This window comes from Alexandromys fortis, unplaced genomic scaffold (assembly GCF_014885135.2).
Source record: "Alexandromys fortis isolate MF-2015 unplaced genomic scaffold, M_Fortis_MF-2015_v1.1 scaffold_90, whole genome shotgun sequence".
Taxonomy (NCBI): Eukaryota; Metazoa; Chordata; class Mammalia; order Rodentia; family Cricetidae; genus Alexandromys; species Alexandromys fortis.
Window position 1 is genome coordinate 4,775,098 of NW_026067985.1, and position 27,307 is coordinate 4,802,404.

General features: G+C 46.4%; 1 protein-coding gene across 1 annotated transcript in view; it reads left to right on the top strand.

The window, feature by feature from the left end:
* Tmem233 (transmembrane protein 233) overlaps positions 1-27,307 on the top strand; it is a 38,426-nt gene that overhangs the window by 7,673 nt on the left and 3,446 nt on the right. The window contains exon 2 of the mRNA XM_050159005.1: positions 15,356-15,492. Coding sequence (XP_050014962.1) covers positions 15,356-15,492 — 137 coding nt within the window. The remainder of the gene's footprint in view (positions 1-15,355; positions 15,493-27,307) is intronic.

Below are 27,307 nucleotides of genomic sequence, written 5' to 3' on the forward strand. Positions count from 1 at the left end.
GAGATGGTGGGGATGGGGATAGAGAGAGATGGTGGGGATGGGGATAGAGAGAGATGGTGGGGATGGGGATAGAGATGGTGGGGATGGGGATAGAGATGGGGGGGATAGAGATGGTGGGGATGGGGATAGAGATGGTGGGGATGGGGATAGAGACGGTGGGGATGGGGATAGAGATGGTGGGGATGGTGGTGGTGGAGATGGTGATGATGAAGACAATGGTGATGGTGGTTGTGACGGTGTCTATAGACAAGGTACAAGTCATTACTTTTTCCAGGAGAAATTCTGTTTTGCTGTGTGACTAGAAAAGCTGATATTAATAAAAGCAACGACATGCCTCCTGAATAAGTATTTCTTACAGCCTAAAGGTAAAATTAAAGCTAAACTAAAATACACTAATAAGCCTTCAGCTCCGCATGGAATACAGAAAGTCCTTGTCTTTCTTACTCTGATCTGAAACCACTTGGAGTGCTGGTAGGTGAACTTAAAAGTACATATGCACCCAAAGACAGACTAGAGTACAGGGAAAGGAAAGACAGAGCGGTGAGTGGTTAAGCACTGACTGACTGTACGCAGTGTGCCACTGTGAAATCTAGATCCCACAGACTGCCCAAGACGGAAAAGCCCATTTTACCTGCAAAACTCTAAGGAGATTCAGAAATTAGAGGTATCAGAATATATTGCCTTTGAAGGTAATTAAAAAGAAATGGTACAGATGAAGAAGAGGGAAATCTCTAAAAGCATATTCAAGATGTCACTAGGGAGCTGGAGAAATGACTCAGTGGTTTCGAGAACTTGTTGTTCTTACAGAGGACAGAGGTTCGATTCCCGGAACCCGCATGGCAGCTCAGCAAACTCCCTGAAAATCCAGTTGCAGAGACTCTGACACCTCTTCTGAACTCCAAAGGCACCAGGCACTCGTGTGGCGCACACACACATAGGCAGGCAAAATACCAGTCCACATACACGAGTAAATAAGTCTCTTCTCGAACAAGGAAACCAGAAGAAATCTAGACAACATCTATAGCCCTATGAAGCCAGGCAACTGCATCCTCAGCAACTGTGACCAAAGGTGGATTTGTTCTCTGGTGAGGATTAACAGAAGGTGACTAGTCACAAGGCAGGGTAGAGAATAGAAATCGGGATTAATGGAAAGTCACTGAGTTCAACAAGGATGCTCTTGGCCCCACTCCACTGATTACTCTAATACAGAATTTCTCTCTAAGGATGTCACCAGTTTCAGCACGAAAGTGTCTTTGGGGGTTGCATTAATTGCCAACCTTAGGCTACGGCCAATACCTGACACAGGAGAAAGAGTGGCTTATTCTGACGCAGAGTTGGGGGCACACTCCATCATGGAGAAGGCGCTGAGGCAGGAGCTCACATTGTAGCCATGGTCTGAGTCTAGGCTGTGCCCCACAGACTCATGGTTTGAGCCTTTGTCCCAGGCTGATGGTGAACTTTTGGAAAGATGTGGCATGTTTATGAGGTGAAGGCTAGCCTATAGAAGGAGGTCAGTAGGCGTTGGCCTGTGGAGGTTGTATCTTGCTCCTGTACAGTCACTATGCTTCCTGGTCTGCCGTGGTGTGAACAACACCCACTGCACACCCCACTGCCGGGAACAGAGCTCACTCTCCTGCCGCCATGGCTGAACTGAGACTGAGCCAAATTCAATCTCTCCTCCCTTGAGGCATTTCTAGTAGGTACTGTGGTCATAGCAATGTAGAAATAACTAATATACATAGAATCCAGCAAAGGCATTCAAGGTAGAAAAGAAGCAAAGTGATATACCACTGCAATCAAGACAATTGGCTTTAGAAACCAACAGAAGACACCATTGATAATGGATGCTCGGGCCAAAGCCATTTGCAGGAAGCCACAGAAGTTCCGTTAACTTGACCATACCTTCTCAGGATGACAAGATTTGTGGTCATAAAGAAAACAAATAACCACAGAATGAAATACAAACTGATCTCTGTCTTCTTTTCACTTGACCCAGGATCTACTAGGCACTGGATCATCCATCCATCAAAACTGGGTTTCAGCCAGGCAGTGGTGGCACACTCCTGTAATCCCAGCACTTGGGAGGCAGAGGCAGGCAGGCAGATTTCTGTGAGTTCAGGGCCAGCCTGGTCTACAGAGCTAGTTCCAGGACAGGATCCAAAGCTACAGAGAAACCCTGTCTCAAAAAAACAAAAAAAAAAAGGAAGGAAGGGAAAAAAGGGAGGAAGGGGGGAAAGAGAAGAAAAAAAGGAAGGAAGGAAGGAAGGAAGGAAGGAAGGAAGGAAGGAAGAAAGAAAGAAAGAAAGAAAGAAAGAAAGAAAGAAAGAAAGAAAGAAAGAAAGAAAGAGAAAAAGAAAACTGGTTTCAGGTGAATATCAGTTCGGTTGCCTGGTCTACATGATGACTTCCAGGACAGCCAGGGTTCTGTAGAGGGACCCTGTTTCAAACCACACACAAAAGAAAAGTCATGGTGGTGCATGCCTTTCATCTCAGCACTAGGGAGGCTGAGGCAGACAGATCTCTGTGAGTCTGAGGCCAGCCTGGTCTACTTAGGGAGTTTCAGGCCTGTCATGGTTATATATAACGAGACCCTGTCTAGAAAAAATAAATAAATAAAAATAAGAAAGATTATGAACACCTGTGACTTCATTCCTATTTATTTCTATGTGCGAAGTCTGAAGCCCCGAGGAGCATATAGGCGGTCCCAGAGGATAAAGACCTGACTGACATCTGCCATCATTCAAAAGTGTTCCTCTAGGCACGCGCCGACCTTATGAATCCCTGCACACTGTCTGAGCAGCTCCTGCCTCATCATTTCCAAAGTCTGATCACTGTGTGGGAGTGAACATCTGTCCTTAGGAACCTAGAATCAAGCTACTATGGCGGTCCTTTTGATCTGAGACCACAGATGTGGAATACAAATATTTCAAGATGGTAATCTATGTTTCTCTACCAAAGAAGACATGTTTTTAAGTCCTGTTCGTATTTACTGACAAAATACTAAAACAGAGGGGTCTTTCATAACATGCATGAACACATATATACACTACAATGTAATATGTGTTCTCACGGGCATATATACATGCTATAATGTAATACTGTGTATATATGTAATGTATATTTATACATATATAATGGGTGATTGTTGAAGTGGGGATATAGCCATGAAAACCCATTTTGTCACACTGCCAGTGCTTATATACCATTGGAATTGCTTATAAAAGAAGTAAAGGAAGAAAGATGATGGATGATGGGATTTAAAAAACAAAAGAAAGACTAAGGCTTCCTTCCAAAAGTAGTAAACACATCTGGATGATGGTCAAAATAAGACAGCAAAATGTCAGTGGGAGGAGTCACTGAACAGGTCGTGGCTGTGATGGGGTTGATTCTTCCCTAACAAGCAAGCCGTTTCCGACTTACCGTGTGTGGAATCCGGTGGCGACACTGAGGACACCTTCAAATATCCACCAAGAGAGGGCCAGGCAGGAGTCACACGGTACACAACGCCTCTCAAACTCCAGTCACCTGAGGAGCTTGTTAGACGTGAATGCCACTGCTCTCCTAGGGTCCTGTTGTAAAATCGCCCCCCCCCCCGTTGGGGCCTCTCCCTGTCTTTCTCCAGGCTTCACCTGGGAAGCTCACCTGTTTCTTTCACTCTTTATATCTCAATCCTGTATGAACTGAGAAGAAAGTGTCTGTAGTTAGCTCCTTCTGTGAAAACTATTCTTTGAAAAGTCGTGGTTACTGTTGCTGTACATTATTGTTCTGAGTGGCTCGTGTGGCCCTTGTGATTGGTGTAGTCATTGTGATTGGTGTGGCCCTTGTGATTGGTATGGCCCTTGTGATTGGTGTGGCCCTTGTGATTGGTGTAGTCCTTGTGATTGGTGTGGCCCTTGTGATTGGCGTAGCTCTTGTGATTGGTATAGCCCTTGTGACTGGTATAGTCCTTGTGATTGGTATGGCCCTTGTGATTGGCGTAGCTCTTGTGATTGGTATAGCCCTTGTGATTGGTGTGGCCCTTGTGATTGGTGTAGCCCTTGTGAATGGTGTGGCCCTTGTGAATGGTGTGGCCCTTGTGATTAGTGTGGCCCTTGTGATTGGTATTTTCCCTTACTATTGGTACTGTGTTACAACATACAATGTTTTACTTTCTTTGGCATTTTCATAGTAATGTAATTTCACTTGATAGGCATGAAAGTTACTCTCCCTGTCTTAGACTCAGGAAGGTGACACTAGAGGACCAAATCAAAAACAGCGGGCCTTGCACTTTCCGCTCAGTCGCTGGAAACACTGTGATGAGAAGTCACGCACAGCCCTGGATAGGAGCACAGCTCTGAATGCCGTCTCTCTGAATAGACTTGCCTCGTCAATACGGGAGCATCCTCTATTACTCCCCATCAACCCACGCTGGAGTCCTCCCTGACGTTTGGCTTTAATGATGGGCAAAAGGACAATTCTCTTTGTCCTTGAAGATATTTATGGAGCAAAAACTACTAAGAGCTGAAATGGAGACAGATAAGCATGAATGAGTTCATGTAATAAGAGGAAATAGACCTTGCCCTCTGGAAGCCCCATCTCAGAATTCCCAAAAATACTTTTAGGCTACGAAACTCAGGACCAAGCAAAATCTAAACAAGAAATCCCCAAATAATCTGAAAATTATGGCATCATGACTAAAAATATCCACTAAGTGCCCGCATACATCAGGATATTTTGATAGAAGTCAGCTGTCTAGGATTTTGGAGTCTGAAATGCTGACCGACACAGAGTTCTTGCATCCAGTCCAAAGGACTCAGACTGTGATCCGGGGTTAATGTAACCCTACAGGCTGAGAGAATAGAGGGAGAGAGAGAGGCAGAGGGACAGTGGGAGAAACACAGCCAGACAGCGGCAGAAAGAAAACTCCACTCCTCCCTAGACACAGGGACAGGGAATTGAGGGGTAAGAAGATGGCGGAGCCTTTGGAAAAGAGGAGAGTCAGTTTGCATAAGAGAGCATATTATGACATAAAGACTTCAGTGTCGCAGCTCACAAGGACAGAGGGCCAGTGGGGTGGCTCAGAGGGTGAACACGCTTGCTGCCAAGTCAGACGATCTCAGCTCCACCACTCCATGCCACTTCGGTGGAAGCAGAGAACCACCACCCGATTGTTGTTCTCTAATTTTACATACATACTGTGGCACATGTGGCCAACACAAACATACACACTCAGAGAAACGCTTAATTAAACATAGGTTTTCTTTTTCATTTTTTTAGTTTAACTCTTTTTTTACTTTATTATATTTTTAAAAAGAAAACAAACTTTTTTTCATTTTACATAGCAATCTCAGTTCCTACTCCCTCCCCTCCTCCCCATTCCCTTCATCTACCCTCCCCACACCACCCCCCAACCACTTCTGGTCTTTTTCATTTTTAAAGGACAAATATTAGTATATTCAAAATAGCCAGTAGAAAACATTAAGTACCCACAACGGAGGAGATGGTGCCATGGATACAGCACTTGCTCAGTAGGCATAAGGACACGCAGAAGCTGGGCAAGCATGGTGGCTACCTCTATTCCCAGCCCTCAAGGGAGTCTCTCCAGAGAGCTGGCTAACTACACTAGCCAATCGGTAAGCTCTGGATATAATTGTGAGACCCTGCGTTAGTAAAAACAAAATAATCCAGGAAGACCCCTGACATCAAGTTCAAGCTTCCACATACGAGCACACATGTGAACATACATACATGTACAAACACCTCACAAACGCCACATGTGTCAGAACTATGTAAAGAAAACACTGCTAAGAGATGAAAACTGAGAAACAGCAACTGGACGGAATGCAAAGCTACCCCGTGGCCTGCTAGAGACTCAACCAGCATTGGCAGCAGACTGCTTAGCATAGTAACTCCTTACTATTTTTGGTCTCCTTGTTAAAAATATGAAAAGTTTTTAATAATATTTTGATTAATTCTTTGATAATTTAACATAATGCGTATTGCTAGCTAGCTCTTACATCTATCATTAACCCATTTCCAGTATTTTATATTTTACCACGAGGCTCGTAGCCTACCAGCAAGGTTTCAGCACGTCTGTCTCTGGCAGTGGCTCCACAGCTTCTCCCTTTGACTCCACCTTCTCTCTCCCAGCATTCAGTTTAGTTTTCCCCACCTAGCTTTACTCTACCCTATCACAGGCCTAAGACAGTTTCTTTATTAACCATTGGTAATCACAGCATACAGAGGGGAATCCCACATCACACGGTCTGTGGGTAAAGCAGACATCCTCAAGACTCAAGACATCCTCAATAAGATTAGGTCTCCTCTAGGACCTGTGACCTCTCCAGTCACAGGCTCTGGGCCTTGTGGTGTCAGGCATGAGGTCATTCTGGGATCCAGGAGGCTTTAGGTTGAATTGAAAAGTGGTCTTGAGATAGATATAAATATTGATCCCAGTTTAGAAATTTGACTCAAGTGTAAAACACCGATGTGTGGCATGAGACACATGTAACGTCATGTTAACGTGTAACGTCAGTTGGAATTACATGTAAGAATTACAGTAAGCTTCAGGTGAAGGGTTGAATGGGAAAGCAGGTCAGAACATGAAACTGTATGAATAGGGAGACCCCATACAGTTTATCAGTAAAAGTGTCCACCCACCATCTCTGTGCCCTCACATGCCTGAACACGGATGGAGGGAGAAAAGGCTGGAAATATTTCCGAATGCCTGTTTCCATGTGCATTTTACCAGTAAATGAGATCCTTCCAGAGAGTAGTGAGCAGTGCCAGGAGAACCAACAAGCAGCATGCAAGAGAAGGCAGGCTGAGGCCGTGCTGGAGGAGAGGTCTTATTTTAGAAACAGCGGTGGGCAAAGGCTGAAGGGTGAGATGAGGCTCAGGACAGAAAGAAGCTATGTGTACCAGAGGTACGTATGGCATCACTTAGAATAAGTCTGACTTCTTCGGGAAGGAACCCTGTTATAGAATGGGTCACCTGGTGGAGTGTCCCAAAAGGGGCAGAAGGAGGGGTGGGAGGGAAAACTGGTTGGAATATAAAATGAAATTAAAAAAGAAATAAAAATTTTTAAAAACTAGTTTTCAACGGGCCTTTCTTCCGATCAGCCCTCAGTATAGCCTGTTCCCATATCTAGCACCAGCTCACAGGTTGCTCTTACGTCCACCTTTTCCCAGACTGGACCCATTCCCTATGCTAACATGCTCACTGTTAGCAGGGATCTACTTCTGTTTGGGTGCTGGTTAGCTAAGAGTTAATGAACTGCAACCGAAACGGGGCTTACGTTAATCAACAATAGCTGGGTTTGGGTAGCACCTGTCTGTCTTCTTCAGGGGTGTTCTAGTCAGCTTTAACTGTCAGTGTTAACACGGTTTAGGGTAACCTGAGAAGGGTGTCCCAACTGAGGGATTGTCTGGATTAGATTTGCCTGTGAGCAAATCTACAGGGAATTGTCTTATTAATTGATGCCGGAGGGTCCACACTGTGGGCAGCACCATTCCCTGGGAAGGTACCCCTAGGCTGTAAAGCAAATCCGGCTAAGCATGGGACCGAGCAAGCCAGCAAGCAGAGTTCCTCCTTGGTGTCTGCTTCAGTTCCTGCCTCGGCATCCCTTGATGACCAACTGTGACCTGTTCATCTTCCCGCCTTGGCATCTCCCGTTGACGGACCATGACCTGATCATCTTCCCGCCTTGGCCTCCCTTGATGATGGACCGTGACCTGTTCATCTTCCCGCCTTGGCATCTCCCATTGACAGACCATGACCTGTTCATCTTCCCACCTTGGCATCCCTTAATGATGGACCATGACCTGTTCATCTTCCCACCTTGGTTTCCCTTGGTGACGGACCATGACCTGTTCATCTTCCCGCCTTGGCATCCCCTGTTGATGGACCATGACCTGTAAGCAACAATAAATCCCTTTTCTACCTAAGTTGCTTTGTTTGTGGTATCTGTCACAGCAACAGAATGGAACTAGAACAGGAGGAGTTTCTCAAGGGGCTCCCACAAAAGTCCAACCCGCTAATTCTAGCACCTGCTCGGTCTTGCTGCAACTCCCAGTGGGCACCTGAGGTAGTTATTGTGCCCACTGGCTGTTTCTGAGCCCTGCCACCATCTCCTAATAGGCACTACCACCTTCTCAGGAAGCAGCTAACCCCTGGAGGCTTTGAAGAAGCTAACATTCCTTTGCTGGACATCTTCCCTTCTATCTTGATAACACAGCGAGGTGGGTGGGCTTTAATACATCTAAAAGGTTGGGAAGCCATCACCACCGTCCACTTACACACACAAACACGCATACACATCTCAGCATGGGCCTGCCCACTTACACACACAAACACGCATACACATCTCAGCATGGGCCTGCCCACTTACACACACAAACACGCATACATATACATACACACGCATACACATCTCAGCATGGGCCTGCCCACTTACACACACAAACATGCATACACGCACACATACACATGCATATCTCAGCATGGGCCTGCCCACTTACACACAGGAACATGCATACGCACACACATATACACACAGTCTTCTTTCAAATGTGAATTTTTTTTTCCTCTTTGTCAAGATCAGGGAGGGCTGACCCTATTACATTATACATGAGACACCGTCCTGAGCACTTGTGTGAACTGGCTCACTTAAACCAGAATGACCAGGCAAATAAACTACGAAATACCTCTTACTGTCTGTCCACGATTAACACTTTGTGTTCAAGGAGCCTATTTTGTTTGAGGGTAAATACAGAAATTTCATAGCAGTTAAGGACCATGAGAATGAGCCAACAATCAACACAGTGAGACCAGAGGCGTGGCTTAGAGCCGTTTTCCCTATCTCCTTGCGCAGAGGACAGCACCTGCCCTCAGCCAGGATCAAGTCAGCTGTGTGGTATCGGTTCATCTCTGAGGTCCTGACAGGTAGGCTGAAGCAGCTCAGGAGACAGCTTGGTCATTGAAGTGTCTTTGGCCCCCACCGCAGTCATGTTACTGTGTCTCTCTCTGAGCCTTGGATTTCTGATGCATACAGGGCTAAAATTGTTTTTAACCCCCACAAATTACCTCGTACTGTGCCTGTCACAGAACTTAATATATATAAATAATTAGAGTAATATCTTTTCTATGACTATGCCCCCTTCCCTCTCCCTACATTTCAGCCACATTGAGTTTCCTGGGATGAGGGGCTCTAATGGCTCTTTCTCACTTCCTCCCTTGCAATCCTCCCAGCCAGGGCCCCTCCCTCCTGCTCTCTACACACTTGCCTGCCTCTGAGAGCTCCCTTCTCCTCTTCATGTGTCTTGCCTGAGTATCACTTATCGCATGCTTATATATTTGTTCTCTATCCCCACCAGAATGTAAGCCGTGCGAGGGCCAGAGCAGCACAGGTGTTTATCCGAGAGTTATTGGACGAGTAAATGAATGAATGTCTGTCCACCGAAGACAATGGTTGTCAGTCTGCCATTCCCCAAAATGACTTCCGAAGCTTCCAAAAAAAACATAGGGAGCATTCGAGTGAGATGGCACAAGCCTGCTGTTCCAGCACCCTGGTGGCAGGAGGCAGAAAGATCACAAGTTCAAGGCTAGCATGGACTCTGTCTCAAGAAAGCAAACAAAGATCCTTGGAACCCACCCCTAAAGATCCTGACTTAGTCTTGAGGAAGACTTGAACTTGGGGCTTCTTTAAAGCATGCTCCCCGCAAGCAACCCTGAGGGTCAGCCAGTGTTAGAAATTACTGATAGAGGAGAGTGTACAAACAGCTTCGGAGAGCTTCACTTCTAGTCTCTATGGCAGCAACCCCACGGAGGATGCTGTCTCGTCCAGGTACCACGTGGTGTGTAGCCAGGGTTCTGCTCTGAAGAGCAGAGGGAAAGAACCTTCACGTTTTCCTGCCTTAGAGCAGTGTGGTAGATGCACCATTCAGCATGAAGTGTCAGGAATTTCTAGACAGCGGATCCACTAACATTGAGATGTAGCTACCAATATTTTTTTAAATATTTATTTGTTATGTATACAATATTCTGTCTGTGTGTATGCCTGCAGGCCAGAAGAGGGCACCAGACCTCATCACAGATGGTTGTGAGCCACCATGTGGTTGCTGGGAATTGAACTCGGGACCTTTGGAGGAGCAGGCAATGCTCTTAACCACTGAGCCATCTCTCCAGCCCCTGTAGCTACCAGTATTATAGAATTTCTCTGATGTCTCCTCTTTGAGATGGACACTCCAACAGGAAGTCAAGAGTTGCTGCTGCAGGCCACAGTGGGCTTGCTGTTCTCTGCTGCAGCCTTCTCGAGGCTCGGCATAGAAACAGCCCTCTCCCCTCCAGTTCCTGACTAGCTTTCTATCCCTGGGTATGAGGATCATGTGTCTACCCATGGAAGGTGGGTGTAAATAAGCTAAGAGTGACTATATGCAGTGGCCATGATGCCATTAGACTACCCGGAGGATGCCTTGGGCTGTGTGCCAAGGTGCATCAGCCCCCCAGAGGGAAGCAAATTCAGAAGGGACACTAACGACCTCTCCTCTGGCATATTTTGTGAGATGAATGAGGCGCCATTGGCTGCTTGGCTTCAAGTAGTTTGTTTGTTGGCTACCACTTTGCAGACCTTGAGCTAAGAGTTATTCATGTGTGAAATGATAAAAATATATAGCTTAGAAGGAAATCCCATGCCATGTTCAAGTTCCCTGAGTATCAATCTAAAAATAATGGACATGGAGGCAGAGACAAGATCCCTGGAGCTCTCTGCCCAACTAGCCTGGCCTACTTGGTTAGCTCCAGGCCAGCAAAAGACCCAGTATTAATAAAAAGGCAAGCACCTGAGGAATAACTCTTGAAATTGTGTTCTGCCCCCCATGTGCGCACAAACACACACACACACACACACACACACACACGCACATGCACATGTGAGCATGCATGCAAATGCACAACCCCCTATCTATATACATATACATATGAAATAAATAAATAAATATAAATGCCAGGTGGTCAGGCATTAGGGTAGACACCTTTAATCCCTTTAATCCAGGCCTCAGGAGACAGAGCTGGGAGTGTCGTGAGTGAGTTCAAGGCCAGCCTGGGCAACACAGGAAGCCCTCATAATAAATGCACAGCTTTTCCCCAAGAGCACAATGATGGCGCAACATTAAGAGGGGGAAGTCTGTCACTACGACTCAGTCTCTTGAATTATGAATGGAAACAGAACACAGAATTATGCCAGAGCTAGAAGCATCAGCTTGGAGTCACACACACACACACACACACACACACACACACACACACACACAAATAAACCGGCAAGTTTTTGTGATTGGCTTAACCTTGAGCCTCAGCTTTCCCATCAGTAAAACAGCAGTGACGAACTCCTCGCTCAGAGAGCTGAGGAAACTAGACAGCCCTGGAGAGCATCTAGCGCGATGTCAGGCGTGAAGCTACGCTCCACAAATGTTGTCTGTTACGGCGCTGTTTTGTCACAGGAAAAGCCAGAAGCTGTGCCAGCTGGCTTCCTGTTACTGCAAATAAATACCTCCAATCAGCTCACAAGGAGAAAGGGTTGACGTTGGCTCATAGTTCTAGAGGTTTCTGTGCGCTGTCTGTCGGTCTGTGACTTCTGAGTCTGTGAAGAGTCAACTACACAAGGTAGGGGAAGTGACTCCCATCACTAAATCTGGGGAAAAGGGGGGGTGGAGAAGTTGGAGAAAATAAACCAGAATCCTACAGGTCCCTTCAAGGACACACCCTCAGTGACCTACAGTCTCCCAGCCCCACCTCTTGAAGGTTCCAACACCAAGCCTGCAGTACATGGCCCATTGGGGAACCTTCCAGAACTGAACTATAGCAGAAGCCAAAACATACAGAAAAGGGGGAAGACAAGGGAAGGGGAAAAGGGAGAGGAGAGAAGGATAGAAAGAGGGAACTTACTTAGAAAGAAATGCAAGGAAGTTCCATTTCAGAAGGTCCAGCCAGCCAATGAAAAGCACAAGCGAGTGTTTGAAGGAAACATGGATGACAGATGGCGGATCCGCTAAGTCTACCAGGATTTACAATCGTCTGTTCCTAGTCAGAACAAGGCATTCCTCTGCAGCCTGTGACCGCCAGAGGGAGGATGAAGCTGTCTTTGCATAGATTTGTAGGAAGTATATAAGGCATTCAGATGTGAGGGACCAGGATTAGACACACAGACTTGTTACTGTGGCTTTATCTTGGGGTGTGGATTTCTTTCTCCTAACCTGTCAGAATTATTTTCCTAGGATTTGTAGATGTGACATCTAAAAGACAGACCAAGCCGCTTAACACTGAGAAATACGATTAAATGAAGTATTGTGTCCTGTTTGTTTCTGGAGTGTTTAAATGATTGGCATGCATCCAAATTGCATTCATAATTTTCAGACGAATGAGTAAGATCATATAAACTGAGCCAGCGAGGCAGCTCAGCAGGTAAAAGCCTTTGCCACCAAGCCTGACGACCTGTGGACCTGCGTTCAACCCGCAGGTCCACATGTCAAGGAAAGAACCCACTCTGACAAGATCATCGACATTTTGGATATCTAAAGCCATCCACAATCCTCTCATCCTTTTGTACCAGATGGCACAGTTTGCATTCTGAGCTAAAAAAAAAATTTATGAAGCATATGGATTTTCTCTAAGCCCATTTCCACACCTTCAGTCTGTGTTATCTGCCAAGGGACCCTTAGGATGGACTCTAAGTGGAGGAAGAGGAGAGCCATTGCAGCTAGGGCAGAGAGCTCTGTCCAGAGCATCTGAGACCCTGAGCTACACCCCCAGTGCGGGGCAGGGCTGGAGGATCCCCCCTCTGTTGCTAGCTCTCCACTGTGTCGTGTCCACCACAGGCTCACGTGTTCCGGCACTCTGTTCCCAGCTGGCACTGCTGCCTGAGGAGGCTGTGGAAACTTTTAGGTGAGGGGCCTAGCTGGCAGAGGTAGGGCATCAGGATCACTTCTCTCTGTTTCTGGTCTTTGCCATAATGTGAACTAGTCACCGCCTCATCCTCCTGCCACCACGGACAGAGCAGCCCCCACCACCATGCTTCCCCGCCACATTGCCCTGGAACTTCTGAAGCCATGTACCAAAGTAAACCTTCCTCCTTTATGCTGCTTCCATTGGGCGTTTTGTCACAGCGAGGAACAAAGTAACTCTGGAGTCAACCCTCAAGCTGATCCCCCTACCATAACACAAGACCCTTAGACTGGAATCTTGGCATTCTATAGTCTCCTGCCTTGATCCTTCCCATGTATCTTTACATTCTCACCCAGCAGATTAACCAGGGAGAGCCAGAGGGGGGGGGGGACAAATTCAGAGTGGGAGTCCTATATAGATAGAGGACAATCCTCCTCGGCTCTGGAAGAGGCTTTTCAACTGTTTCAAGTCAACAGCACCCTCGTTCAGATTCTCTCATGAGTCTTGGAGATAGGGTGGTACCCAAGGAGGAGTGATCAGTATGACTTCGCTGACCTGCACCAAACGAGCCAAACAGCCCAGAGCCCCCCACCTCTCACCCGAGCCCACCGGCAATGCCCTCATGATAGGTGTGCCCTTCGGGATGCCCCAGCCTGGCCGTCTTCCTACTTATTGTGGTCACTGCTGCTGGAGAACATAAGATTGTTTTCTTGTCTGACGGTCAAGGTTAACATTGTTCGAGCTCCCGTTACTTTTCCTTGTCTTACTCAGATCATGACCCCGTCTGATCTGTGAACTGTGTTTTCTGAGGACACTCAGAAGAACGATGCTTTGTCAGGGTGGGCAGTCTGAACCGCCGTCACTCTAAGCTAGATTATAAGGTCTGAATTTGAATCCCTAATGTTCAGGGACTTGGACTGTGACGCCATCTAAAACACTGCCTGAACTTGGGTCCTCGTGATCGTGGAGGCATCAGAGGTGGCGATGAGCCTGGCACACCCCTATCCATCCAAAGGCTTAAAATACGAATGAGGCGGGAGGAGTAGCCAGTTCATAGTAAAAGCCAACGTGTGTTGAGCGTACAAAGTCAGTGCTGATCATTTTGCACGTTAGTTCACGGAATCTTCTGTGCGATGCTGCTGCTCCCGATGCCCCCAATTCACAGACAAGTATAAGGCAACTTTGAAAGATTAGTTACTTTCTGTACCTATCACGGCTCCTTAAGTAAAATCCTAACTCAGGCCTCTGAGATCTTGTGCCTTCTCAAGTAGCCCCAGGTGGGCCTAGAGCTGGCCAAGGGCAAGGACTAGCCTGAAGTCCTGACCCCAGGCCTCTGTGCCTCTGTCACCCCCACTTTAGGTATTTCTGGGGAATCAAACTCCAGGACCTTTGATGTGCTAAACTCACCCTCTGCCCACTGGGCTGCATCCCTGACAGGATGAGCTCAGGAAGAACCCTTGCCATGTGGGTTCCTGGAGAAGTCATGGGTGACACAGAAAGGGACCTGAAGGGGAATCTCAACCAATCACCTTGTTTGGGGGGGGGGTTGTCCCGGGGCTCCAAGAACCTTTAAAACCATCCATGTGCGCTTGTTTGTCCCTTTTGTTTCCTGCTCTTCGCTGGAACCTTGGCTTTGTAAGTTCTCCCCTTATTAAAGCTAAATATATTATGTTAAGCTTGCCTGGCTAATTCTGTTCGCCATTCGTTTACGCTGTGTTTGCCATTCGTTTACGCTGTGACAAGGAAGGAGGATGCTGAGGGATTAAGGAAGGAGGACCAAGGCTCGGGATAGCATTTCTCATCTGCTGCAACATTGTAACAGCCTGAGAAGCTACGGCTGTGGGTCCCAGTTAAAAGATGACCCTGACTTGTGCATAGAGGAGAATAATTGAGCCCAAGTGTTTAGTGTGGGAATGGCTGGATGTTTTCTGCAGATAATCAAACAGCAGATAGTTTGGGTTGGACCAACGCTACAACCTCTGCACAAGTTCCTAACCAGCAATAGTAAACAAATCAGTGTGGCTTTGATCCGAGTGAGCTATGCAAAAACAGGTGGCAAGCTGCCCCAGGCTGTGGGTCAGACTTGGCAGTGACTGCCCAGTGCTTGACCCAGGCATGCCCTTTCGTTCTACAGCTATGTACTCAGTCTCTTCCGCTTGACAAGTGTGGCTCTGGGAACTGACTTACTGCGCAAATGAGAGACTAGCATTACCATCCACACAGTCCCTCTGTGGGTGGGCGAGACAAAAATCAGTCCTCTGGTGGACGTGTGGGGGCCTTGGGAAGACTTCCCGGGAGATGATAGCTGTGCTGTTTTCTCAGCAGCCTGACACTGAGGGGAACGGTCACCAACGGCTTCTTAAGAGTTGTTTCGTCAAGACAGCCTGAGAAGGCTCCCGTCTTTCCTGTCACTGACTCTTCCTTTGTGTCCCCCAGTCTCAGAACAGCTACAATGACGGAGACTACGAAGGAGCCAGGAGGCTGGGGCGGAATGCCAAATGGGTGGCCGTCGCCTCCATCGTCATCGGCCTGGTCATCATTGGTGTTTTCTGTGCGGTGCACTTCTCCAGGAAGTAAGTGGGCTCTCCAAAGGCCTCCTGCTACTGGATGCTTTGCTCCAGTACTCGTGGTAATCCACTGGGCTAGGTTAGGAATGGCTTTGATCAGAAAACTAACAGGATCTTTACGTTTTCTTACACAGACCATCCAGGGCAAATGCAAGGTCTGTCTTCTGCACAGTTATTCAGAGACCCAGGCTGTCAGTCACTCCACTGTATCCTAGCAATCCTATCGGGGAAGAAGAGACGGGCTCAGCTTAACATAACTATAGCTCCTTGAGTCAGGACTGCCATAGCTGTCCCAAGAATGACCTGAGTCAGGTTTTCCTGCTCCGTCAAACAACAGACAGACAAAACCATTAAAGTAGAAAATGGAATTTTATAATCAGACCCAGACTTGAGGGGCACATTTGACCCCTCAATACCATCTGGAGATAAACTAGGAACATTCCAGCACGGATAAGGTCACCTTTCCCCTCCTCTCTGACCCAAGGTGTAGGTCTCAGTCCGGCACGTCAGGGCCAGTCCTCACACACTGGGACTAAACGACCCTGGCATGGTAGTAAACATCGAGGCCTTGCAGAACATGAGGTCCCTACCACCACCTCTGTCATAAGTACTGAGCTCTGCCACTGGACACAACAGCAGCCACAACAGCGTGGAAACGACCAGTATGGCTGTATTACAGTCAAACTTTAGTCACAGAAACAAGTGTTTTTATATGTGGGTTATAATTCCTCAACCCTCATTTCTAGACCAGGAAATGATGGGAAGAAGTGATAGAAAGAAGTGATGGGAGGAAGTGATGAGAGGAAGTGATGGGAGGAAGTGATGAGAGGAAGTGATGGGGGGAAGTGATGTAAGGAGTGATGGGGGAAGTGATGGGAGAAAGTAATGGAAGTGATGTAAGGAGTGATGGGAGGAAGTGATGAGAGGAAGTAATGGGAGGAAGTGATGGGAGGAAGTGATGGGAGGAAGTGATGGGAGGAAGTAATGGGAGGAAGTAATGGAAGTGATGTAAGGAGTGATGGGAGGAAGTGATGTAAGGAGTGATGGGAGGAAGTGATGAGAGGAAGTAATGGGAGGAAGTGATGGGAGGAAGTGATGGGAGGAAACAATGGGAGGAAATGATGTGAGGAGTGATGGGAGCAAGTGATGCAATGGGAGGAAGTGATGGGAGGAAGCAATGGGAGGAAGTGATGTGAGGAGTGATGGGAGGAAACAATGGGAGGAAATGATGTGAGGAGTGATGGGAGCAAGTGATGCAATGGGAGGAGGTGATGGGAGGAAGTGATGGGAGGAAGTGATAAGAGGAGGTGATGTGATGGGAGGAAGTGAAGTGAGGAGGTGATGGGAGTAGGGAAGAAGAAGGAGCCTCTGTGGCTCTTTCACTGCCTGTGCAAATGTCACTTAGGCTCACAATCAGAGGACTGAAGGCTGTCACATGGCCCCGCCCAACTGCCAGAGGGCAGGCGATATGAGGGTATTAGTGGAGCACCTAGAATTGTCTAATATTCGTCTCACCAGGTGTCTGCAAAATTGTGCCCTGCATGTGTGACTTTGTATTATGCTTGCCTCATTCCTAGTTCAAGAACAAAAAAGAAAAAGAAAAAGAAAAAAAACATGTGCTTTGGGATCACCCTGAGCTCTCCTGTCATAAAGAGGGGGACACTGATGTTTCCCTCTGGATTTATAATACTTCTTCTGAATCAATGCCACTTTCCATCAGGGTTTAGACAAAGGCAAAAGACACATGGTATATAGCCGGGCCCAGAAATGAGAAGCGCAAACTCACAGGGCCAAAAATACTTCACCTTCTCTTCCTGGGCAACTAACTCTTCTACATCCTTGACCAAAGCACCTTGCTCCTTAAGCTGAGAAGGCCAACCTTTTGGGGGCGTCATTGACCAAAGAGACTCACATGGGTGGATGAGAGAGGAAGTCACATCCTTTGGATAGATCAGCCAGCCCAGCCTTGGTGATAGAGAGGACAGCAGATGTCACAGGAGGTCAGATGAGCCAGGTGCACAAGCAATGAGGACCAGGCGCATGTGGAAGCCCATGTCCAAACAGAAACTCTCCCAAGGGGGAGCGGAGGGCAGTGTCAAAGAAAGGAAAAGGGGAGCTAAAAGGGCAGAGAGAGCTCGGGATTTCTGTTCAGACAACACTGACACCATCGTCAAGGTCTCTAAAATCTGATGATGTCAGCCTGGAATGGGGGGAAGATGAGAACACTAGAGGACAAAGGAGAACATGCTGAGCTCCGTTCTTAAAGAACGTGTGTGTGTGTGTGTGTGCGTGTGTGTGTGCGTGTGTGTGTGCGTGTGTGTGTATGTGGTTGTGGGGTGTGTGTGTGCGTGTGTGTGTGCGTGTGTGTGTGCGTGTGTGTGTGCGTGTGTGTATGTGGTTGTGGGGTGTGTGTGTGTGTGGTGTGCGTGTGCTTGTGTGTGTCATAGACTGTGAAGCATGGGTAATAGTACAAGCTTGGTACCAGATTGCCTGGACCTAGGTCCTCACTTACCACTCATCCCGAATCAATTGTTTAAGTTTCTCAGACCTCAGTTTCCCCAGCTGTGCTTCACAGCCCATGAAGCTATTGTAGGCATTAAGCAGGTGAGAGAGGACGTGTGCAGTCTGACGGCTGCTTCTTAGCACACTGAGAACGCAGACCACTTATTGAAAGTTATTGCTACTCTTGCTATAGACGGGGCGGGAGAGGACCTCAGGCAGGCGCTAAGAGGACTCTAAGGAGAGTTCAGGACTAAGAACCCATGAGCCAAGCTCAGAGGACAGCGTTCTGGGAGAAGGAAGCCAGGCTTGGTTTCATTTCTGAGGACTTGTGAAAACACACATCGCCCAGATCAGACTTAGAACTAAATGGTCACAGTAATAGCAGCTCTCATTGGCGCCGATCCTGTCATACAGCAGACAACACTTGGAACTTTCCCATAGAAACACTAGGAGTTCAAGAGGTATTGCTGTGTTGTGAGGAAGGATGCCGAGGTACAGATGGTTGGCAGAAGATAGGATTTAGCTGTAGCTCTTTGTGCTGTGTTCATGTGTGCGTCTGTGTGTTTGTGTACATGTGTGTGCACATGTCTGTACCTGTGCATGCACGTGTGTGTCTATGTCTGTGCATGCAGGTACATGCATGTGTGTATATTTCACGTAGATGCATATATGTGTAAAGGCAGGTTCACCTCTGCAGGTCACATGGCAGTCAGAGGCCAATGCTAGGACGTGTCCCTCATCCCTCACCACCTATCATTTGACCCAGAGTCTCTCTCTGAACCCAGATGTCTCTGCCCTTGGCACAGGGGTGACTGACGTACACTGCCATACCTGGCTCTTATGTTGGCACTGGAGATCTGAAATCATGCTTACACAGCAGGCTCTTTACCCTCTGAGCTGGGTCCAACCCCTGGTGCTGGGTTCTGAAGTACAGCTTCTCACTACCCTGTCCATCATTGCCTCCTTTCCCGGTATACCCAGTGACAGGGATAAGCTGTCCCTGCTTTATGATCAACCCCAGCATTCCCTGAGGGGGTGACAATGCCATGAGGTTTGTAATGAGCCAGAGCCAAGACATAGATGTCCAAGGTCAGACAAGAGACGTACATGAATGTGGTAGCCAGGTTAGGAAACAACAGAGACATGGGGACTGTGCTGAGCCGTTTGAAAGGGAGCAGCCATCCCTCAGGGTGCTGACCCCATTTTAAAAGAAGTGGGAAATCTGACTGAGATGTTGACAGCCACTGTTTAAATCCGCACTAAAAGAGAAAATGATGCCCACACCTGAAGGCTACAGCATGTCTACTTGCCAATCAGAGGTGAACATTCAGATCAAACATCAGATTGCCAAAGCTGGAGAGAGCTCGCTGGTGAAGATGGCCTCCTGCTCTTAACCAGGAACTGAGTTTGGTTCCCAGCACCCACTCTGGGTAGCTCACAACTGCCTTTAACTGCAGTTCCAGGGTCATCGAACACCTTCTTCTGGCCTCCACTAGCACCTACACACATATAACACACACACACACACACTTAAAAAAAATATTTTTTTAAAAAAGAGATGTTTGTCCCTAAGACATCACACCCAAGTTTTTTGAACAAGCAACCCAGAAGTCATCATTCATGAGGAATACATATTCATAATACAAATGTTTCCAGATGGTGTCAAGGCATTGGTGCGTGCATGCTTATGATTGAAGCTTCCCTAACACAAATAAGAGCTATGAACTGAGGTCACCTTGCCACTCTTTCTTCCTCAAGGCTTGTGTCTCACAACGGTTGGAGCACGGGCTTTGCCATCTGTTTCACCAGGATTCATGTCCCAGCTCTGACCTGGGCTGGTGATGTATACCTTTAACCCCTGCAGTCAGGATGCAGAGGCAAGCACATCTCTGTGATTTCAAGGACAACCTGTTCTACATATCGAGTTCCTAAGCCACATAGTGAGATCTTGTCTCAAAATAAAACTGAAAGCTAACACACAGACCGTCTGGGCAAGCTGTTAAACGCTCGGACTTCTTTTTCCCTACCTACTTGTAAGATCAGACTCCTTTAGATACATTTCTGTCCAAGTTATCAAAAAAAATAAAAGAGGGTTTCTAGAGTTAGAATCCCAAGAAGAAACTCAAATGACTTAGAGCTCTTAGCAAGGGTGAGATGAGGAGATGTTCGAGGCCAGTCCCTACTACAAACTAAGACCCTGCCACCGAGAGATAAATTCTTGTCCTTTGTGTATGAGAGAGACAGAGAGAGACAGAGTAGCCTATAGAGAAAGAAATCAATTGTAATCTTCCAGTAAGCTAAAGCGAGCTAAGGACAAAGTTCTCTGTAGTCCCTTGAAATAAAATATCCCCCACCCTACTTCATAGAAATTGCACGGCCATGTGGGACTGCTAAATAGAGGCCCCCAAGCTTTGCGCTGCCCAAGAATCACCCGGAAAGGTTTATAGACATTTTTATTCAAAACATGCCCAGAGGTTTCCAACTGGTGAATCAGATGTGAGCCTGGGAGTCTGCAATTTTTCAGCTCTGAACATCCTCCCCCCTCCCTCCACCCCAAGGATTTAGAGCCCGGTGTTTAATAGAAGCCTCTGGTCCAATCCTGGCAAACTTCTTCCTTTTCCTTCGCAAAGGAGGAGGCACAGTGGGGTAGCCCTCAGCACAGTGGTCGGTTTTCCTTCACATCAGCGAACTCCCTGTCCTACTTTGTCCTACGTCAGTGCCAAGGAGGGGGTAGGGTTACGGATGTGTGCGTGTCCCCACGGCAGGCTCTGTGGGAACAGTCTGGAAGCCAGCAAGGACTTCATGGAAGGGAAATCTGACTGCAGAGGATGTTAAGCCTAGGTGAGGCAAAGCCAGAATGGATATTTCTGAGTCTAATTCAAAACTCCTCTCTAAAGGAGATTTTGCAAAACTGTCAAGTGTTTGTCTTTTTAAAAACAGGGGAGTGAGGTACGGTGGCTCACGACTTCAGTCCCAGCACTCAGGGTGTAAAGGTGGGAGAATCTCAGTGAGTTCAAGGCCAGCCTCGTCTCTGTGTGGCTAGAGAGCTCCAGGACAAACAGGACTACATAGTGAGACCCAATCTCAAATAAAAAACAAACACAAGCCGCAGCTAGAGAGATGGCTCAGTGGTTAGGAACACTGGCTGATCTCTTAGAGGACCTGGGTTCAGTTCCCAGCACCTACTCAGGTGGCTCACAACTGTCTGTAACTCCAGTTCCAGGGCATCTGATGCCCTCTTCTGGTCTTCAAGGACACCAGGCAAGTACACGGGGCAAACACATATGTAGACAAAACATTCATACCCAGAAAATAAAAACAGATAAATCTAAATAAACCAATAATAAAGGAAGTGGAGACACGGCTCAGAGGCTGAGAGCATTTGCTGTTCTTCCAGAGGACTTGAGTTCAGGTCCCAGCACCCACATCAAAAAGGCCCACAATTCCCTCTAACTGCAGCTCCAGGAGACCCAATGCCCTCTTTTGGTCTCTAAGAGTCCTGTGCTAATGTGCAAATGCACACACTTCCTTAAATAAAAATAATGAAGTAAACAGTTTTTAAAAATAAACAAAAAACCGGATCTTTGTGACTACCGTGGTGGTTGATATCTGTAACCCCAGCTCACTGGAGAGGCAGAAAGACAACGCAACAAGATCAAGAGTCCAGGGTCATCCTCAGCTACATAGCAAGTTCAAGATCAGCCCAGGTTGTATGAGTACCTATCTCAAAAAAAATTAATCCCCCCAAAATTAAAAATAATGCAGCTCAGGGGTAATGTAACTGCTTGACATGAGCAATATCTAAGATTCGGTACCTGACACTGAAAAATATCATTATTATTATTATTATCATTATTAAAAGTAGTTAGTCTTTATCCTCATCAAAAAACAATAATCAAGTGGGAAAACAGAAGTCAAATGGCCTATGTCTCCCTAGTGTTTCTTTAAATAGCCCCAGACCGTGGTAGTCTGTAACTAAATCCACACAAAGCTCTTGTTCATCTCATTCTATAGACTATCTAAGAAAGTCACATGATGTTTGGGGACAGTTTCATGTCACCAAATTCAGAAGCTCTGAGAATCATGCAAATATTTAGTATTTTGCAGAGAACAATGTCTTGTCAGATGGTTCCGGTTTCAAACAGCATCAGACACTTAAGTCTGTCAAAATCGGGGACTTCTCTTCCCTCAAGCTGCCAGGCCAAGTGAAGAGATGAACTCCACAGATGAAAGATGGTATTTATTATCCCGAGTATATACAAATCCCTGACATGTCTGCAGGTTGAGCTTTTTCCTAAGTCCCTTGAAGAGTCAAGCGAGGGGAGATGAGTCTCAGTGGTCATGTTTTTCAAAGTACCCTCAGCTCTCCGACCGCCTGCCGCAGATCCTGCTGGGGGACTTGTAAGTGCAGATCTCTGGGACCCAGAAAGCCCTGGAGTGATCTTGAAATATGTATTATCTCACAAGGTATTGATTCTAGATGTTCTAACATCACATAACCACTGCCCTACTGTTTTTACTTAATGAAAAACATTCTTGCCCATGGGCGTGTGCCATAAAACCAGACTGTTTACATGCCTAACATAAGAGATAAGAAGATGTTTTCCCTTTTCTATACATTCGAGGAAGCACACTTCTGTGCTCAGATGTAGGCTGGCAGAGTAGCCCACACAACAAACAATTCTCAGCAAAGACCAACTGGATGCCCTGCAGCTGAGATACCCCGTCAAGAGGTACAGGCAGTTCCCACAGACTAAGTGCTGGGCTACTCGAGATGTCAGTTCTAAGCCTCCCATTAAATGTGGCTCTCTACCAGACAGACATCAGGTTCCATGACCCCGCTTCAGACTCCTTTCATGTGCGTAGCTGGCTCACAGAACTCAAGGAAGCACTAATGGGTACTCATTTGCTATGAAGTACATCACTGAGGAGTGTAGCTGAGCATCCTGATGAGAGAGGGAAGGTGTGGGAGCTTCCCTGCCACTCTGGGTGCAATCCCTGCAGGCACGAGTGGGTGGCGATGCAGATGCTTTTCAGACCCCGTCTCTCTGAAGGGCTACTCTGAAGGGCTTCATAACGTTGGCATGAAGAATTATATCAATTCAGCCTCCAGCCTATTTCCCTTCCCTGGGAAAAAAGAGATAGGACTAAAAACTACTGACCTTTCATCACATGATTGGTTTCCATGGCAACAATCCAGCATCGCTAGTCTATCTAGGACCAACCAAGAGCTATCTGCTAGAACAAAAGATAATCTTTATTACCCAAGAAAACTTGAAGCTCTGTGTCAGGAACAGGGTCAAAGAGGACAAAGGATTTTCTAAGTGCTGCTGTCTGTAAGGGATCAGGGGATTTCTCAGCTCCCTGGGGCAGAGGTTGTGCCACATTCAAGATACCTGCTGACCCCTCATCTCCTGCATCTCCTCCTCCTTCCCCATGGCCCTTCACATGGCTACTTGTCTGATGTCCCATGGGACCAAAGAAACTTTGTTAGTGGCAAGCCAGTTGGGCGAGACAAAGCCTGGACCTAAAGGTAATGACGGCTGTGTGCCAGTGAGGCCGTCTCAGCTCAAGTAGGGTCGGCTTTTTCTGGGTTTTAGTGTTTGGTGGTTTTTTTTTTGTTGTTGTTGTTGTTTTGTTTTTGAGGCAGAGTTTCTTTGTATAGCTATGGAGCCTGTCACAGAACTAGCTCTGTAGACCAGGCTGGCCACTCCCGAGCGGTGGGATTAAAGGTGTGTGCCACCACCTCCCAGTTTATGTAATGTTGAAATAGGAGCAGCGGCAGGGCTGCATCCCCGGCACCCGGCCGCCCGCATGGCTAGCTCATGCCCGAAATAATCACACGGAAAATGCATTCTTTCAAACACTGCCTGGCCCGGCTAGTTCCAGTTTCTTATTGGTTAGCTCTTTCATATTGTTCTAACCCATTTCTAATAGTCTGTGTAGCCCACGAGCTGGCTTACCAGGGAGGATCTTAACCTGCGTCTGTCTGGAGCGGGAGAATCATGGCGACTCCTCCTCTAACCTTCTTTCTCCCAGAATTCTCTTCTGTATACTCTGCCTACCTAATTTTCTATCCAATAAAATGAGCCAAGGCAGTTTCTTTATTAATAAGAAACCATTCCCACATCATTTCCCCTTTTTCTGTTTAAACAAAAAAGAAAGGCTTTAACTTTAACATAGTAAAATTACATATAACAAAACAGTTATCAAGTAAGAATTACAGTTACAATATTTATATCTATTTTATCTCTTACCATAACTAAGGAAAACTATAACTATTCATTCTTCAACTCCATCAAAGACTCCAGAAGGATATAATATTACCTAAGTAAACAAGAAATAAGAAAACTCTAGAAATGACAGAGACATCTCGCTGCCTGGACAGTCACCCAAAGTTCTTTGGTACCGTTGGGGCATCCATCTTCGGCCTACAGGCCCATGGTATCCAGAGACATTTCCATGAAGCAGGAAATTTCAAAGACAGTTCAGTCATTTTCTGCTGTGTCCTGCAGAATGTCTCGCAGACTCTTTCATGAATCAGGAATCCCGAAAGATCATCTCACCTTTAGGCAAGTTCAGTAGTCCTCTCTCTGCGGGTTCTCTGTGTCCAGTTTATGTAATAGTCCAGGCAAGAGCAGTTTCTTGCCCAAATGGCTATCAAACTCCATAAGGATCCTCTTCGATGCCCATCTTCCTCTTGAAGTAGATTGGTGCTGCCAGGAGCAGATGTGTCTCATTGTCATGAAAAGCCCTAAGTTATTAAAACATTTAAAATGCCATATTCTGCAGTCTTTGAAAGATATGAAGAATGCCTATCTAACTGAAAGATATCTCTATATATCTAGAAAATCTAACTAACATGACTACAAGCTTGACTATTATCCATTAACAACCTATATTTCCTAATTATACAGTACATTTTAAATGAACTATACAATCACAATACCTTAATCAAGATCAAAAATACATATACATATAACAAAATTGACCATAAAATCCATACCAATGTAAATTATTCATATCTATATCATATCCCCCTTTAAATGTAAAAGAACATTTATAAACAATATTTGGGAACATGGGCATAGTTTTTTCTCTCCAAACTGCTTCCTGCTGAATAGGGGTGTTGTTAATTAGGTCGTTCATGATATAACCTGTGTGCTAGTTTCATCTCAGTTGGCAATTGAGCGAAGCAATTTTTTTGAGGGTGTTTACAGCAACCTTTCAGGAGGACGTGGTCTGTCATACCAAATCGGGATAGATGCAATCCACAGGGTCACATCCTCTGTGAAAACAAAAGAAAACCCTCTCCAAAGCATCATATCCTTAGACCCAAATTTTGAAATCGTGATACCCTTATATCCATTCTGGTTTAGCTTGGCAGCCCATGTAATGAAATGTCTCTCTGTACTTAGCTTCTTCACAGTCAAAAATTTTAAAGAAAACACAATGTACATAATCCAGACTCTCTGTGAATTTTCCATTTTTACGTGGCTTATTTTTCTTTATTTCTCTTAATCTATAACTATCTGTGCTTCTGTACTCTGTCTCTTTAAAGACTTTACCCTTTTTCTTTTTAAGACATTAACTTTATTCTTTATATTCTTTTTCTTCTCTCTCCCAAGCCTATGTACATTCATCCAACAGTGTCTGAATCTGTTTTACTGTGAATCTGTAATTTTTTTACTATCCAGGAGCATTTTTTAAAATGTTAAGCACTTCTTAAAAACTTAAGCTGCACCATGTACAGGTAATACGGTACTGCCTGTGTCCTGCCCAGTTAAACCTTAAGTGTGCTGATATTATGGCAATTACGGTAGTTCCTGCCTGAGGTCAGCACAGTTCAGCATGGAGCAGCTGCTCCTGCCTCAGAGCCATTTGGTGCCCCTGAACCATTCACAGTTTCAGGCACACAGCAAGTCCACATTGGAGCCGCACTCAGCAGTTTAACTCCGAGACTGAGCGTGCAGCACAGAAACTCTTTTCATCCAAGTTACAGCCAAATCTGACACGCAGAGCACTGCGCAGTCTGAAAACGCGTCTCTGTATGGTGGCAGGAATCCGCCATGCTCTTCCGCCTGCCTAAGCCTGATTCTGCCTTCTGCCTAGGTGCAGGCGGGGAGCGCTGAGCCATCGGCAGGTCTCAGAGCACTTTCCTCCAATCCCAAGCGGGAACACAAACATCCAGTCCCATAAAAGCCTTGAAATGCTTTAAATCCAGAGTTCACGCTGGCAGCCCCAGGAAGCCGCACAGCTTTAAAATGACGCAGCTTTTTTTCTGCTGCTGTTGCTGAATCAGGAAATTTCTCTACAGCACGCCACCAGCAAACAGCAAAAATCTCTGTTAAACTCTCTCTCTCCCTTATTTTTAAGCCTTATCAGGTTTTTAAGTGGATTTAGCCCCATGTTGGGTGCCATCTGTTGAAATAGGAGCAGCGGCAGGGCTGCATCCCCGGCACCCGGCCGCCCGCATGGCTAGCTCATGCCCGAAATAATCACACGGAAAATGCATTCTTTCAAACACTGCCTGGCCCAGCTAGTTCCAGTTTCTTATTGGCTAGCTCTTTCATATTGTTCTAACCCATTTCTAATATTCTGTGTAGCCCACGAGCTGGCTTACCAGGGAGGATCTTAACCTGCGTCTGTCTGGAGCGGGAGAATCATGGCGACTCCTCCTCTAACCTTCTTTCTCCCAGAATTCTCTTCTGTATACTCCGCCTACCTAATTTTCTATCCAATAAAATGAGCCAAGGCAGTTTCTTTATTAATAAGAAACCATTCCCACATCAATGTAAGATCATTTTACATCTTCTCTGGTGTTGAGTACAATCAAACTTCATCTTGGAAGCTTCCAGAGGAGGGCTCCATTTTACACTCTCAGGCAGATCTGGTCAGCTCCATGCAGCACCCCCCACCCCAAACATTTCCAAAAGAGATCGAAAGCCAAAGTCACTGGCTGTGTATAGCGCTCTTGGTGGCTGCCCAAACACTACACACTCTAGGCTCTTGTTAAGAGGGAAAGGGTTGGGTTCCCATCCGAGTTCATGAACACTGAGTGCAGCAGCAGCCAGGTTCTCCAGCATTTGTAGGATAGCATGGATTTGCCATTAAGTAAAATAAATATACAACGTGATCCCCAGACACTACTTCTGCGTGGTCTCGGGAATATCCAAAGAGCTAAAAATAGATTCCTAACTATACTCAGATTGCTTACCTGGGCATGGAGTCACATTCATTTCAGTCTCAACTGAGAGTTTGAAGCCAGCCTGGAGTACATAATGAGCTCCTGTCTTATAAGATGAAACAACACCCCACA